Consider the following 16240-nt stretch of genomic DNA (forward strand, 5'->3'; position numbering starts at 1 on the left):
CGATGCAGTCCAGAAGTATCTCTCCTAAAAGCAGCTCCGCCGAATATGAACCGTTTCTATCGACCGGCCGGAAACTTGAATGAAATTCAACTTCGATTCAAATGACATCCTCAGTAAAGATCATCATATATAATTTTTTTTTTAAAGTAAGTGATGAGCTTAGTCCTACTTATCTGGTAGTGCTTTCAAGAATTAGGACATTTTGATAAACTTGTAAACCAACATTCACATTTAAATGCGAATCTATGGAGTTAAAAAAAACAAAACGGAGCAAGATAAAATATATGAATAGTCACTAACATTGGTGATCCTCTACTCATTTCAAAAAATGAACTTATAGTACAAATGAATATTAATGGACACTGACTAATCTCAAATGTATGGTTTTGGAGTAGTGTGAAGAAAACAGAAAACCCCAAGACTCAAATCAGGAAGATTGTCACTTTGAGTGAAGAGTGTGAAACACTACACCAGAGTGCCGCCGCCGAAAATCTATTATGTCCTGAGGTTTGAAGAAACCATGTGATCCTAGTGATAACATGTTAACAATTTGGTGGTCATTAGTTTTCTCCTGTTTTGATAAAAATACGAAAAAAAAACAACAACAACATCGTACAGACAAAATCATTCCTGTTGGTCGCTGTATCGAGTTAAAACTAAAAAAAAATATTGTCTTCAAGGGAAAAAAAACACACACCATAGCCAACAATAAAAATATGCAGTAATGATGGATTTCATCCAGAAAGGCCATTAGTACTTGTGTCTTAATACAGTGATTTACAATTTGGATCACAATAAGAGAACTTTTTGTGCAGCCGGGCTGTGAGCCATATGCACCAAGGCTCACAGTAACATGCACACACATGTGAAGCAGTGGGTATTTGACGAAAAACAAACGAGTGAGGTTTGCGTTTGATTTTTGGATGTGAATGGTAGTCGTAGAGGAACAAAACAAAAGATTTTCAGTTTCACTTTGATATCACAGCCGTTAAGAAATATATATATATATATATATATATATATGAAAATAAAATATTTAACATGCATTATCCAAGCAATAACAGAGGAGGTAAATTGTCATTTGAATTAATCAAATCAATTCAACCTTACCCCGGCGTCACAGCAAAGTCTGGTTTAGTGTATTTTTAATCTCTCCACATGAAGCTCGACCTTTCATTGACTGCACTCTTTCACCATAACTGCAGGAGGCTGAAAGACTTTTGAGGAAAGAAAAAAAAGTTGTGTTTCTCTTCCAAATGCTACAACTCTGCAGGGATGCTTCAGGTGAAAGCATCTCCTGGGATGAAAATAAAATGTGTAAAAAAAAGAAATAAAAAAAAGGAGAAGAAGAATAAGTGAGAGCGAAGAGAAGGAACTAAATAACATGATGACATTTGAGAATTTCTGTCTATTTTTCCTTTTTGGGGAGCGAGAAGAGGAGAATAAATATAGTTTTAAGATGCAAGGCAGGCTTGAAAACCTCAATGGGGTTTTATCTCCATCTTAGAATTAAACTCAAATTAAATGTTATACAGTGTCAGCCCGCAGGACTTACTTTGTGTTTTTAAGCATATTAGATACTTGATCTCCCCTCATTACAAGCTTACAACAGTTTGCATAATCTGATCCTACACGGTAACGTCAACATAAATATTATTATTGCCCTTCGTATTTGTGATTTTTGGGAATAAACATGCAAATTATGTCTGATACTGAGAAAAAACACTGCATAGTGAGAGACTGGATGCAAATAAATATGTACAATGTGCAGCTGCTCCGCTCCCCCAAGCTCCTGTAAATTAATTCTTAACAAATAAGACGATTCTCTTCCCATTTGTCTTGTTGAAAGTCAGTTTTGTTCAATCCTGAATAGAACAATTTAGTAGCACGTCCACCTGCTTGGCCTTCCAGTTATCTAAATAACTCAATAAACTGCGATGCTACTCACTTAAGCCGCAGCTGGTGGAAAGATCATCTTTAGACGATTATACTTTCCATATAAAGACATCACTCATCATTATGGACACGTGGTAATCAACCGTACGCTAACTTGGAGCCGCTATTTGACATCCGCACAGATAAAACGGCTCGGACAATTATGCTTTCACTTCAACGACGGCGCTCGATCAAAATGACAGACGGCGTTCGCAAGATAAAAGCAAACTCGCGCCATGTGACGGCTGCTCGGCCAAAGACGAGCAGAAGAATGTCATATTGGATGAATCAAGGAGTCTGAGGAGCATTTCTCAAACGTCATTCAAAGAGCTGAGGAAGAAAGTAGGGAACGGGGTGAACCAGTCTGTGTAGCATGACTCACGGTGAGGAGATTATACTTCATCTGATTTATATCCTGCAGCTGCTGAAGACATCTGAGCAGAGTTTACACATTTTTTTCTGTTGTGCCCGTGAGGAAGAGCGAAGGTGTGTTTTTCCACGTGAAGCGTGGATCATACACACGACAGCGAACCGATTAGTGGCAACGAGTATCAGGTTATCGGCTAACTTCTCAAGTAACTGACAAGCGACAGTGTTTGGCTGCTCCCAAGTTCGAAACCAGCAGGACGACACTCACTGAAAACTATTTCCTTTCTGTTAAAATCCCGCTGAGAAGAGTAAGAGTCGGCTCAATTGCTCCCTTTTATAAGGATCAACACGGAAAGTTATGGCAGCCTGCACCTGACACTTATAGCTTCTTTTTGGGGTTTTTTAACACAGGATGACGCTCCTCCAGACACAACAAGGCCACCAAAGCACACTGAAGGGTGACGCACCACCAGGGGGACTCACTGCCAAACGAATATTTTCAATTGAGCTCCACCAAAAAAAAAAAAGAAAGAAAGAAAGACAGAAAATCAACAAGTGTCTCATCACAGCTTCCTGCCATTCACTGCTTTTGTCTCAGAATGTTCAGTCTCCACTAGAACTTTAATCAAAACATTTTTAATCTTAGGATGGCGTGTAGTCTGGAAAACAAATTAGTAAAAAGTATATTTTTGTAGTACTTTTTAAATAAAGTAGTAGTTAAGTTGTACTTATTTATTGTTGCAATCCAAAAACAATTGACTCTTTTGAAGATCAACACGAAATGTCGAGCCTGAGAAATTAAACCAAAAGAAATCCAACAAAAAACAAAACATGCTGAGAATTTAGTTTTTGACTTTATACAATATGAAATTGATATAAATCAGATTTATTTGGTTGGGAGATGTTGCACTGAGTTCATAAGAAAAACATCCTCTGCAGGGAAACGTCCCCTCAATGCATTTTGCAGAACCGAGTCGGAGCCAAAGGCAGAATACACTCACTCAACATTTCCCAAAAAATATTTGTTTTTGGGGTTTTTTGGTGTGTTTTTTTTTGTAATTGCTGGAGGCAGTTTCCTTTCCATATAACTGACATCAGTGTGGCAGGTGTTCAGAAAAAAAGAAAGAAAATAAAAACCTAATTTCCATCTCTCACTGTGAACACGTTGATCACTTCAGTTTGCAAATGTAAATGATCATCCAGCTGAGTGTTTGACCCGAGGCGATGGTGCCGAGTGATTTCTGCAGAGATCTGAACACAAAGATACATCATTAAGAGCTGAATTGAGCCACAGCAAAAAAAAAAAAAAAATGAGATGAATCACTGCAGAGAAATTTTAAAAAACAAAAAGTTTTATTTTTTAAATTAAAGGTGCTGTGTAAATACAGTCCAGTGTGACGATAACGCTGTAACGTCAGGTGCCTTTATTCAACATGGTCAACTTTGCACAGTTTATTGCAAAGAGAAGCGCTGCCATGTAGATAGTGAGGTAGAAGCACTGTGGTTGCTATGTGAGCATGTAGCGCTGCAATGTGTAATAATGGTGCAATATGTAACATTTTGTAATAACTGTTGTACTATGAAACAAATTATTACAAAACGCATCTAGGAATTGTATTACAAAATGCGGTGTTACGACATAATCGGTTGAAAATGTATTACATTATTACATATTGCACCATTATGTAATAATGTGGCGCTATAGAGCATGACAAATATCAGGCGTCAGCTTGCTGTGATTCAGTGTGGGGATTCAGAAATACATGCTAGAGATTATGTTTGTACAAAAAACAACAAAAATATGTTTTATCAGATAATGAAATTACTGAAAAAAGAAGGGAAACTGAGTCAAAAAAGTAAATATCAAAAAAGGAAAGTTCATTTATTTTGCCGAATTTGTATCAAACAGTGACATTTTCGTATTTTTATTTAAATATCTTGATATTTCAGATTTAGTTTTTAACAAGTCATGAAAATTCAAAACAATGTACCGTACCTTAAAATAAACTGAAATTGGAATAGATGCATAATATTTTTCAACTCGTTTACTTATTCAACCTCTTTTAAAGTACATCACAGAATCCTTTATGTGTTAAATGATATAAGCGCAATGGTTCAGTGTTTGATTATCAGCATATGGTTAGTTCCAAAAATACATTTGAGAAAAGTGAGGTGAAACAATGGACTGAAACGAGCAGGAATGTTGTATAACAAGATTATTCAGCCCATTAGCAGATTAACAGGACGGGGTGTTGGGGAACACATGTCAGGTATTTCAGTCGATTGAATACGACTTGTGTTTTGGTTTGTGTGGCTTCCAGATATCTGGTCGCTCCATGAACCAGCAGGCACACCGGCCATGTGAGGTCGAGTGTAAAATCCTTATTTTTGAAGGCAACGAGGAAAAAAAAACAAAAAAGAAAGAAAAGGTTGGGAACAGTTTGTTCACTGGCACAGAGCCACAGTGAGCTGTCCACTGATGTCTACAGAGGCCTCAGATACAAAATAAAAAATAAAAAAAGCATCATGAAACCATGAATAACTTTTAAAAATGCAGCTGATGCTCTATTTAAATTATCTTTCAATTAATGAAAGAGAAGCAATACATTTCTCAATTTATCCAATTCTATGAATGATTTCATCTGCACAATTGTCGTGGGAAACGTTCGTAGAAACCAGCGCTTGTTTCACTTGTTTGGTTTGGACACGCGACAAACCAACAACACAGCAGATTAAAAAGTCCACAGACCATGAACGGCTTAACAGACCTCCCCAGCCACGATCCTCAGCCACACGCCGTGCCTCAGTCAACGTTGTTTCTCTTTGAATGTTTCTGAGCCTGAGCCGCACGGTGGAGCAGCGGTTTATCGCTCTCGCCTCACAACGGGACGTCAACGGGTTCAAGTCTGGAGCACAGACCTCAAATCCAACTCGTGAGACTAATTCGGGAAACTGCAAATGTTCTCCAGAAATCTCACACCTCTAAAGATTTCCATACCGGCTCTCTGTTTTACAAATTGAACTTGAACTGCACGTGTAGACTAATAAGAACAACTGAGGTGGACCCGACACGCGGTCACACTGTGTGGTCTGGCCGTCAAGCCCAAACAAAATAAATATCTCCATTATGTAGTTCGACGGTTTTCTTTCCTTTTGTTGTTCCAGCCACTGCAGTGTGAATGAATGGGCGGCTGCCGGGGAGTCAAAATCTGTTTGCTGTTATTTCAAACAAAAAAACAACAACAAAAAACAAAAACAGGGCAATCATCCCTTGCTTTGTTAGCCACAGCAGCTAATGGTAACCCAGTGGCATCCGTGGGGCTTTTTTTTCCAAGTTTTCCAGCACGTTGTAGCAGCAGTGAGATTTTCATGCATTAATCTAGTCAAGCCATTCCTTTCTTCCCCGTCAGTATTAATAGCCAGATTAATTATTTTATAGCTGCAGTTAGGCGTTTAAAGGTTACCTACAGAAAATGCTGTACTTGGTACGATAAAAAAAAATTGTAATATATGTGTATCTTTAGTAACACAAAGGGGCCAAAAAGCAGAACTGGAGGGAGACGATTTCTTTCTTTGTGAGTTCACCGTCTTAATTATCTGTCAGGGGCCGACTCTCAAGTCAATGAACCGTTTTAAGATTTTTTTTGCGAAACGATAAGTTAAAAAAAAGACTAAAACTCTACTCTTAACATAGATTTTCAAACTTTGTCAGGTTGTTTTACTTTTTAATTGCAATTACCCTGTTCCTCGATAAGATTGAACAGAAGTAATAGGCAAAGCAAACTAAAGTCATTCAAATGTTTGCATGGCTAAATTATATAATTCTGTGATTTTAAATTACTCATTTCATATGCATTTTGTGAGAATGAGTGTAAGTTTTTATGTACTCTTTCAACTATTTCATATTGCTCAAGTGACAGCAGGAATAAAACCACAACAATATTATTAAAAATTTTAAACCAGGGGCTAAACTGTGACAAACAATGGTTTAGTCATTTCTCGCACTTCAGTTGTTTCACTTGTAGAAACTGTCAATGATACTAAAATGATTTTATTAGATCATATATCAAATACATTCAGAATGCTTGGCTTCAATGGACATTTCTCTGTGACCGCAGTCACTTGAAACGCAACCATAATTTAATTACGAATCCTGGCGAGCATCGACGCCCGAAAGCCTTCAGGAAGTGTCTCTTTTCCTTGATTCTGTGAGGTTTTCAACATCTAGTAGATGAGAGAGACCAGCTGCTTGAACGTCCACTTGATTGTCTTTGAAAACTTCAATATTCAGCGAGGAGGGGGGAAAAAATAAAAAAAAGAACGAAAACAAGCTCCTGTCTGGGAGGCGTCGATGCCAAATGGTTTGTCCCGTGTGGACCAACTGTAATATTAAGTATAACGACATCAAGTACATCAAAGTCCAGGAGCTTATCTGCCTTGTATAGTGATTAGAAATTAAGCTCTGGAGTAACGAATGAGGAGAAAACTTCTAAAAGTGAGCATCCAGGGAGGAAATTCTAAAACAGATAAGAGTAAAGCTTTGAATGAGAGTGAACTGCAGAGACGCAGCAGTCACTTCATGTTTATCCATCCCTGCTGTTTCTCCTCAAACACTTCAAAGCCTGAGCTATTTACCCAGCTCAAGCTTTTCCTAATGAACACAGACAAAACAGATAAATGTGTGAATTTCTTCAACTTGTTCTGTGTGTTTGTTCAACGCAATTCTACTATTTTCATATGCTATTCACATGGTACACGTCATTCTCTTTCCATGACGCCTCAGGGAGGAGTAACATCAAAGCTTCGCATCGATTAAGACAAATACTTTTCCTATGACAGAGGACTTGAGTTTCAAGGGGCAGATTCCTGCTCTTTTCATCCTTGCATACAACAAAGAGCCGACCGGGAGCTTCGTTCTCGCAGTGCCAAAACAGTCCCACTGAAACCGGGCACCGCAGAGACAAGTACCTGGCTTACTCACTTCACTTAAGTAGCCACACAACTGACTTCAAAAAATCCTTAGTTCTTCTCAGGCGCCGATGAGCCACGACTCAACTGATTTGGAGCCTCGATTTTTATTCGTGAATTTTCCCAGGAGTTTTTCTTTTTGTGCAGCACAATTTTGGTTCGCTGTCTGAGCTGGTATTGAGGTAACTGGAAGGGCTATCTTCAAGCAGCAGGACACAACTTGGGGGAGGGGGTGGGGGGGGGGGGGGGGGGGGGGGGCAAAGCTCACTTCTCTTACAGCTGACAATAAGAGCGAGGAAATCCTTGGAGCAGAGAAATTGGAAATTGGAGACAACTGAGCTGCAACACGGAGTTAAACAAGCAATCAATAGACAGAGATAAATCAAAAGCATGCATGTTTTTAATTTCTATAGTTCTGTTGCATATTTGATCTGTTTATTACTTGAAACAAGTTTTGTTTATTTAATTTTCTTTTGGTATTTGCCTTTCAAATTATGTTTTATGTCTGTTTAATGCCAAACTTGATATTGCATTTAGTATTCATTACATTTCATTTATTTATCTTCTTACCAGCAAAACAGACATGAACATCAAGAATGCTAAATTGAGAGGTAGAGTAAACCAACATATTTTTGTAATTCTGTCACCACACTTAACATGAAGGCAGCTTGAAAGTATAAGTTGAAAAGTGATCACTCAGCTAAAGTATCTTAATCTATGTCGATTGACTCCTCTCCAACCGATCCCACAGAGATTTACGGCCAAGTGGATTTAATGGCTGCCAGGCAATTACTGTCAAGTGGATCCCAGCGTCTCTTTGTCACTCTGATACTAGAAATTTGGTTCTCATTAGATGAATGTCAAATGGAATTAGGACTTTCATCTATTTCGTCCTGACACCTCCAGGCCTCTCCGAGCCCATTCTTGGCTATTTCTTTTCCCCTTAGCTGTTTGGGGATGATAAATCAACCTAAACATGAGTTGCATTTCAACCAAGAGTACCTGGAACCTTTGGCTCTTGAAGACATTGAAAAGGTCACTGTCCCTCTGTCGCCTTTGTTTCCACCACACCAAATGCATCTTTATTCCAGCAGGGCAGCAAGATGAAGACCAAAGTCACTCAACAACAATGTTTTTAAATCAACAGGGTCTTTGACGCAACGCTAAAAAGGAGATGAGCTCCAGCCTCAAGTCGATCCAAATTCCCCCCCCAAAAACTTCTCAGACTGTAAACGACTGAAAACAGTTGGCACAAAGCAGGAGAGTTGGTGAAATACATTCAGCATGTAGTCGGCTAATCAGGTATATCCAACACTGCAGACCCAGCCTTTCAAAGCTCCTGAATATATAGCAAAAGTTCCTGCCTGATTGAAGAGGTTTTTGAGGTTTAAAAATATAACAGGATGACAAAATTCGATCCCGCAGTTGAAATGTTTCCGTGATGGTTTCTCGCATTTGGAGAAAGTTCTACTGCAGCTATTAATAAACAGAGATGACCAAGGCGTACAAGCTAAAAAGAATGAATACCGGGTTGAAAAGTAAAGTGTGTTATTGTGTTAATCACCATGTCCGTCACAGAGGGAGATGTGATGAGTCACCAGCAAAAAAAAAAAAACTGAAGACCTGCTGCAGGCAAAAAAGCTGAGCTCCTGTATCGAAAGGGATAAAGTGTCTCCTCGTTACAGCGGAGAAGCATGACCTGAAGCTGGGCCAATTGACGAAATGTACAGAGCAGGCAGTCACACCACAGCGATTAATTATGATCTATAACCCCTGTCAAATGGCAGATCCCTCTGGACGGGACCATGGAGCCGAGCGAAACACAGGCCACAGTGGAGAGACCGGTGTCGACAGTGACGTGCATTCGTGAGACACTTTAATTGAATCATGGGGTTCAGTGTGCATTCAGTGTATGCGACAAAAAATGTGAATGTGTTCATTCCCCGAGCGAGAGGCAACATGCCAGTGTGCAGAGGCTGTGTAATGAACCACAAACCACAACACATGCTTGTGGATTATCACTCTGGTACCGGGAGACCGACGGGAGGAAAGCGTGAAAAGTGAACAGACAGCGTTCACTGTCAGTTGACGTGCAGCCGGACCTCAAATTGGAAATGTGCTCGTTTGTTCGTGGGGTTTTACGAAAGTCTCGGTATGCGTTTTGTTGACTCGCAGGGTCTGTTTTTTGCCCGGTTTCTGCAGGGATCATAATTGCCAAAGGACTGTTGCCAAACCAGAAATTACCCGCCTCCTGACTGCTGTGTGCAGCCTGAAAAATCCTAATTTCTACTTCACACAGGGCAGCCACTGGCCAACTGGTCCTACACAAAAGAAGATTATGCCCCCCCCCCCACCTCATTACCAGTAGAGCCATTAAGTGAGCCTCAATATTCCTCTGCATTTAAACTTTTTCTATCGTGCTTTCTCGGGATCCAAATATTCTTTTCAGTCACCTGCGCCGTTGTCCATTTCATGTGGTCAGATTTTGATTATCAATCATTATAATAAGAGGATCACAAGCTGTCGTGGACATGCTTCTTCAATAATTGTTTGTTGAACAGGTGGTCCTGAATACACACCAAAGTTAAGGGCCCATGATCAGGCACAGGGACACACAAAACAAACATGCTTTGTGTGTCAAATCAACTCGACAAACAACTGTGAGTAGTGTATTTGAAGTAAGAAAAAGCAAGCTTAATATCGAGCCGCAAGACCTCCTCTTCATGCCTCGGCTGCCAGTGAAATACAGACATATAGGATAGCCAATGTATAATCAGAAATGTCAATAATACAATAATGGCGGTTGTTTGTGTCTGGAGCTGAGAGGCGTGTCATCATTCATACGGCTTGCTGAAAGAGAAGGAAGTGATAGGACAAACAGATTGGACCAAAGGAGGAGGAATGAAAGGAAAAAAAATAAAAAATCAAGAGAAAGTCTGTCCAAGTCTGAGGAACGAACAGACTGATAGAAAGATACAAATCTTGGTAGTTTGAGAGGGAAAGGCCAGTGAAGCGAAGGTGATTTTCCTCTCATGTCGCTGTGACTATTGGCCTTTGTCAGCTCTCATCACAAAGTTGCTTGAAGCAGGGGCGCTCCACAGCGGTCACAGCCGAACTTTCCTGGCAGCATCAATATGGCTGTAAACCGAATTCAGGGCAACATCTTGATATGGCAAAACCATTCGACTCGTCCCAAGCACTATCACAGACTTTTCTTTTTTCAAAGAAGAGAAGTTTATGGCCAAATCTGAATAGTTGTACAAATTCCTCCTCCTTCCTCTCACGTTCAAACCCCACATTCAATTGAACTTCAAATATGACTAAATACTATGCAAAAACAGTTGCGTGAGATCACAATGAAGCCTCTCTGAAGTTTCTGCTGGAAATTGCAACTTTCCAACCAGGCTAAATTAATTATTTAAAATCCACAGTGAGCGCGATCAAAATAAAAACCGTCAAACTCAGGCAACAGACAACGTTTCCGAAAGGTAATCAAGAATATCTCAGACAGAGACAGAAAACATAAACTCGGGGATGATCTTTTTCCTTTCCCCGGCGGAGCTCCCAGTTTAACGTGAAGCGGCTCTGTACCCGAGACCAGATGAGACAGAAGCTCGCCGGCGTTCACGTGGGACTCGGGAGTCATTACCAGCACATTGGAATCAAATAGTCGCAACGTCAAAGCGGAGGAATAAAACCACGAGGGTTCGGCAGTTCAATTGACATGCAGTGTGCAATTAACTTTATAATCTGTTTACAAATGAGGTCTATCCTCTCACAATCTCTGGAGTGTGTGAGAGTGTGGATTTGTATGCAGTTGGAGACGTTCCTGTACTCTTAGTAAATGCCAGCACATTTTCTTTACCAGACACTGAAGTTAAGTAGTTCAAAAATAAAAATGGATTTATACATCTAAGAGAAACGTGGAATAAATTGTAATAAATAGATGACAATTTACATCAACTCTGGCCCGTGCGTTGGCTAGATTTATGCATGCGGGTCATAATGTGAAACGCAGAAGAGCAAAAGAAATGCAAGACAAAGCTGAAAAAAAAGAAATATGCACTGGTGTAGAAGTTTGGAAAACAGGGCATTTTTCCCAAAATGAGATGATTTATTGAGATGAGCTAAAATAGTTTTGCATATGAGAAAGAACAGACCTGGTCATATATTACAGAGAGATGATGTTTGTGGTTGCAAAGCTTGAGGCAATATGAAGCAGCATTTAGTCAGACACAAAGTTGCACAGGTTATGCTGTTTTCAACTCAAACATGGATATATGTATCCCCCTCTTCTGTTTTGGGTATTTCTCTGTGTGTAAACTGTCTGAGATAACGACAGCTCAAAACTTCCTCTGAAAATCATTAATGTGCAAATAGCTGCTATAGTGCCCCCTGACGGAAGAAAATAAACGCCATTGTTGTTTTCCTCCATCTGCCTTTATGGGTTTTTTTTTTTTTTTTATGGCTTCTTATAACAGCACAGAATTGCTCAGCTTGAAGCGTTCCAAACAAGTAGATGACACTGATATCACAGCACAATACCTTTATGTTTCACGGTCAAATAAATGCTTTTGTTGAAACGGTGCTGTGGACGCTGTGTGCCGTCTACTGTGAAAAACTGCACGCAAAAGTGATGCGAGATGGAAAACAATTCACTCCCTTTGCCATCTTTTATTTTCTTCACATTCGTGCTATGGAGGCGAGACTGACTGACAACATCAACCCAATAAAGTATTGCAGGCAGTAAAAGTCACAGGTATATTAGGTCTACTCGCCACTTGTTGCTTTATATTGTTAAATGATATGTGCTGTACACTGGTAGTCACAATCACAGTTGTTTTATCTTTTAAGTCTTTTAACCTCACTGTGTCAATCTCTATCAAAAAAAGTACAGAAATGAAGAATGAATGAATGAATGAAATTAAGTAAAAGCTCAAAATGGGAAAAGAAATATGTTTTTGAGGAAGAATGCAATCCCCTATTTTCATTTTCAGAGTTGGTGCAGTATCATGAGTCACACTTACGACATATGAATAACAAATGGAACTGATGCCGGCTCCTTTGTCGTCCAATACAGCAACTCTGAAGATTATTGTTTGAGTTTTAATTTGAATCCAAAGGACTAATATATGAGCTCAGCGAGCCATTCGCTCACACTTCTACCACAATTGGACTCAAAGGAAACAATTCAGTGAATAAAAGAATTTAAAAAAAAGAAAAATATCAGACGCACTCCCAGAACACTCAAGGCAAGTGAGGACTTCATGCCACTGCAGACTGAACCCAGATTAAAATCCATGTGTGGTTTATTTGACAAACTATCCAAGAAGGCTCTAAGTTATGGAAACAAATTCAGGGCTGAGCTGTAGAAAGACACGTGTTTCACCATATCAGAAAAAAAAAAAGCTGTAGATAGATATACTGTCTGACAAAAAGAGGAAAGTGTAGACTCCATCACACTAATTGTCATCATGTAATGTAGAAGGGAGCAGCGCTTGAGAGCCATAATGGAGTCACCCCCATTCACCCTGCTCTGTCCATTTAAAACGGAGAGAGGTGTACATGTGTGTGCGTTTAGGTGACCACTGGGCAGATAATGATGGCCTGTAATGCATTTTGAGGGCACACCGGCGTCGAGCCACACATGCAGTACGTTCGGAATGGAGAGAGTGGATGTACAAAAATCTGAAGGGAGAGACATAAAGAGGAAAGAGGTGCAAAAGGACAGGGGAGTATGGAGAGCAGAGAGCATGTTTGTGTCAGAAAATGAGACGGGCGATGGGGTAACAAGCAAGAGAGAAAGCAGTAGGAAGTGACAGCAAGAGGAGGAAGAAGGCGGGGAAGAAGAAGGAGGACAGTGAGAGTCACAGTCTTACCATATCAATGAGGCTCTCCTGGATTCGGTTCAGTGTGGTTCGCAGTCTGCTGCTGATAAGGCCCAGACCTGATGACTCATACTGGAGACACACATGCATAGAGAGTTTAGCGTCCACACTCCCACTTTTAAGAACACACACTTCACTTGTGTGTGAACGCACACATCTGCTCTCCTCTCACGTAGTCAGAGACAAGGGAATCTTTACTTTCTGCTTCTAGACGACTTTAATTCTAAGGCGAGGGCCAGTAACGGGGAAGAGCAGACATCAAAATGACACAATTATAGCGTCTACAGTAGATGACAGAACGGAGCCGGGAGAACAGAGGAGTGGAGAGGGTAACAACACAGCAAGCTCAAAACCTAAACGCCTCGAAAATCACTTTGAGATGAGCTGGATGTCAGTCAAAGATGAGGCACTTTAAAATCAAAACATCATGCATGTTGACTAGTATTCTGTACTCACAAACCAGTACAGAATAATCTACGAATCTCAACACTTCAGTTTGTACTCTTACCAGGCAAGCAGGGCCCACAACCCTGGCTGTACCCATCTCTCTGCCACCATGAGTTGGCAAAGATGGGCTTGGGACAGGCTATGGAAGATGAATGGACAGCAGAAAGGGGAAAAAAAACAAAAAAAAAAACAAGAAGCAAATATCTCAAAATCAAGAAGTAAAGCTCTGGAGGAGTATGGCAGAACTCCCCTCCAACAAAAAAAAGAACCAAATAATCAAGCAAACAAACAGCATTGGATTAATGGCAGTAATGAGTGGGTCATTACTCTTGCACACTCTACACTATTCCTGACTCGCATTTAAATAGGCTTTGACTGAAGAGCAGAAAAACTCTCACAAACGAGAAACTGCTGATCAGCCCAGGTAAGGGAAAGCAGTATCCATCTTGCTCAAGAGCTCACACATCACATTTACTAATGATATTCTGTATAGGTCACATGAGGGAATGCATTCTGAGAATTCTAGCCCAACAGACGGGCATTTCTTTGGTGCAAAAACATCCTGTGTAGTTAAAAGTTTTACAGACAACTCCCATGAAGTTCATATTGATCATAGTGCCGTCTTTCAAAGGGCCGTACAGCAGGTGCTGCAGTGGTTCGTCCTCTCGCCTCACAGTGAGAATATTCTTTATTTGATTTCTGGCTTGGGAGCTTATCTGTGTGGGAGTTGCAAGTTGCCTGTAGGTGCGATTATGAGTGTTTATCCTGTGATGGACTGTCCATTGTGGACACTACCAGTCCACAGTCAGCAGTCCCCCCCCCCCCCCCCCCCCCGTGTCACCCCACCGAAGTTCAAATGAATGTAAGAGAAGACTGGATGGTTGATCACTCAGGCGTCGACTGTGGTCTGATAAAATGCACCATTTAATGTAAAAGCCAGACATTTTCCGGCCTGATCACTAGAAACTTATTATCGATGCTCTTCCAGGAGAACTCTGATCCACATATAAACTGCACATGTCCAAAAAAGATAAATAGCATGCAGCATGAGGAGCTGGACGTGGGAGTCAGAAGTTGAGGAAGAAAAATAACTTTTTCTTGTGCCATTGTTAATTTTTCAGAGAAGCCATCTATTCTGGTGTCAGGTACTCTCCTGATGTGCTCTTCCCATCCAGCTGTCTTAGCCCCCCTTTTCCTGCCTCATTGTTTCAGTCAGCAGATTCTCTCCTCTCATATTTCAAACTGGAGTACATATTCTTCCATCTTCATCATCCCGCCATCCTTTCTCTTTAATTTTTTCTCTCTCCCCAGAACATATGTCTCATCTGTCTCTTTGTTGAATAGAAACATCCAAGTTATTCCTATGTGGTGCAGGTTTCCATAATTTATTACCATTGATCACTCCAAAATGTTGTGCTGGTAAATCTTCCTCTGCGGGTCCCCGTAGTTTGAAAGCCTGGTTAGTCATGGCTGCAGAGAATCTGTGAACTACTGGACTAATACACATAGATAATGGGCATATTTACCCTTTTGAATATTAATGCCAGCCATTATTTTTCAAGAAAAGAAGTCAAGGAGCTCCATCCTGATTCCAGCAGTGTAAAGAGATCAGATCCTAGGTCAAAACAACCAGCATATGTGCATAGCAATTTCCAGAAGCGTTTTAAAGATTCATGGGGATATTTGCATTTTACTTTCAGTCTCTTTGCATGAGACTATTAATACAATAGGCGGGCTCATGGCATGATGCTTTCCAGGACTCAAAGTACTGCGGATAAAAAGCTGAAGTGAAAGTTACAGATGCAACGTGGCTGGGGAAAGAGGAGAGCTAAAAGCAGGAGGGATGACGAATAAGCGATGCCAAGTGAAAAGAGCAGAACAAATTCAATTAAAGATGTAGCAAACTACATTAAATTAACAGAGGGAAACGCATGCTTGACTGACATAAGTGACATCCGGTGTGCTGGATGGAGGAGAGAGCTTAAAATGAAACGGATACTGAAATAAAGTGAGAAAAATGTGCACATTTACATACTACACAGGGACCTCAATGGTGAGACCCATAAGAAAGGGAAAAGCAGCACGCTGACAAGTTATCAACTCCCAACCAGTGTCACCTTCCGTCATCCCTCCTCGACACACACAAACATGCCAATAATGTGACTTGGAGAAGCCCCCACAGAGCGATCGTCCTCTTTATCTCTTGCACCCCTGCGGGACACAAGTCACTTTGTTGCCATCATTACCACTCCCCAAAGGGTGATTCTGGCAGAAATGACGTTTTCTTCTCTCTGTGAGGCACGGTGCAAATGACACCATAGCCTTTAGACTGACTGTAGGAACGGGGCTGAGCTCATCATTCAGAGGAGACCGACAAAGAGAAAATAAGGGAGCAGTGGATATTTCACATCTCATTCTAGTCTACGGCATGAAATAACCATTAAAAAAATAAATAACATTAACTCCCGGCAATATTCCAAGAGCCTCTCTCCACAGAACTAATAATATGCAATTTATAGCAAAGAGTTGTATTCCTCTGAATGAGATTAAAATTATATCATCACAACAACAAAACATTGTCATAGCAACCCCCAAAACACATGTATTTATTTAATATATTGAGGTAATGACGA

At 40.4% G+C, this 16240-nt stretch overlaps 1 protein-coding gene across 2 annotated transcripts in view; it reads right to left on the reverse strand.

The window, feature by feature from the left end:
* The window catches only part of vps50 (VPS50 subunit of EARP/GARPII complex), an 87687-nt gene that overhangs the window by 12999 nt on the left and 58448 nt on the right, over positions 1-16240 (reverse strand). The window contains exons 22-23 of one of the 2 annotated variants that reach the window (XM_080515475.1): positions 13669-13746; positions 13152-13232 (exon numbers count right to left, since the gene is read on the reverse strand). In XM_080515475.1, coding sequence (XP_080371601.1) covers positions 13152-13232; positions 13669-13746 — 159 coding nt within the window. The remainder of the gene's footprint in view (positions 1-13151; positions 13233-13668; positions 13747-16240) is intronic. The other variant, XM_080515476.1, reaches the window with a different exon arrangement.

This window comes from Blennius ocellaris (assembly GCF_963422515.1).
Source record: "Blennius ocellaris genome assembly, chromosome: 20".
In the NCBI taxonomy this organism is placed as follows: Eukaryota; Metazoa; Chordata; class Actinopteri; order Blenniiformes; family Blenniidae; genus Blennius; species Blennius ocellaris.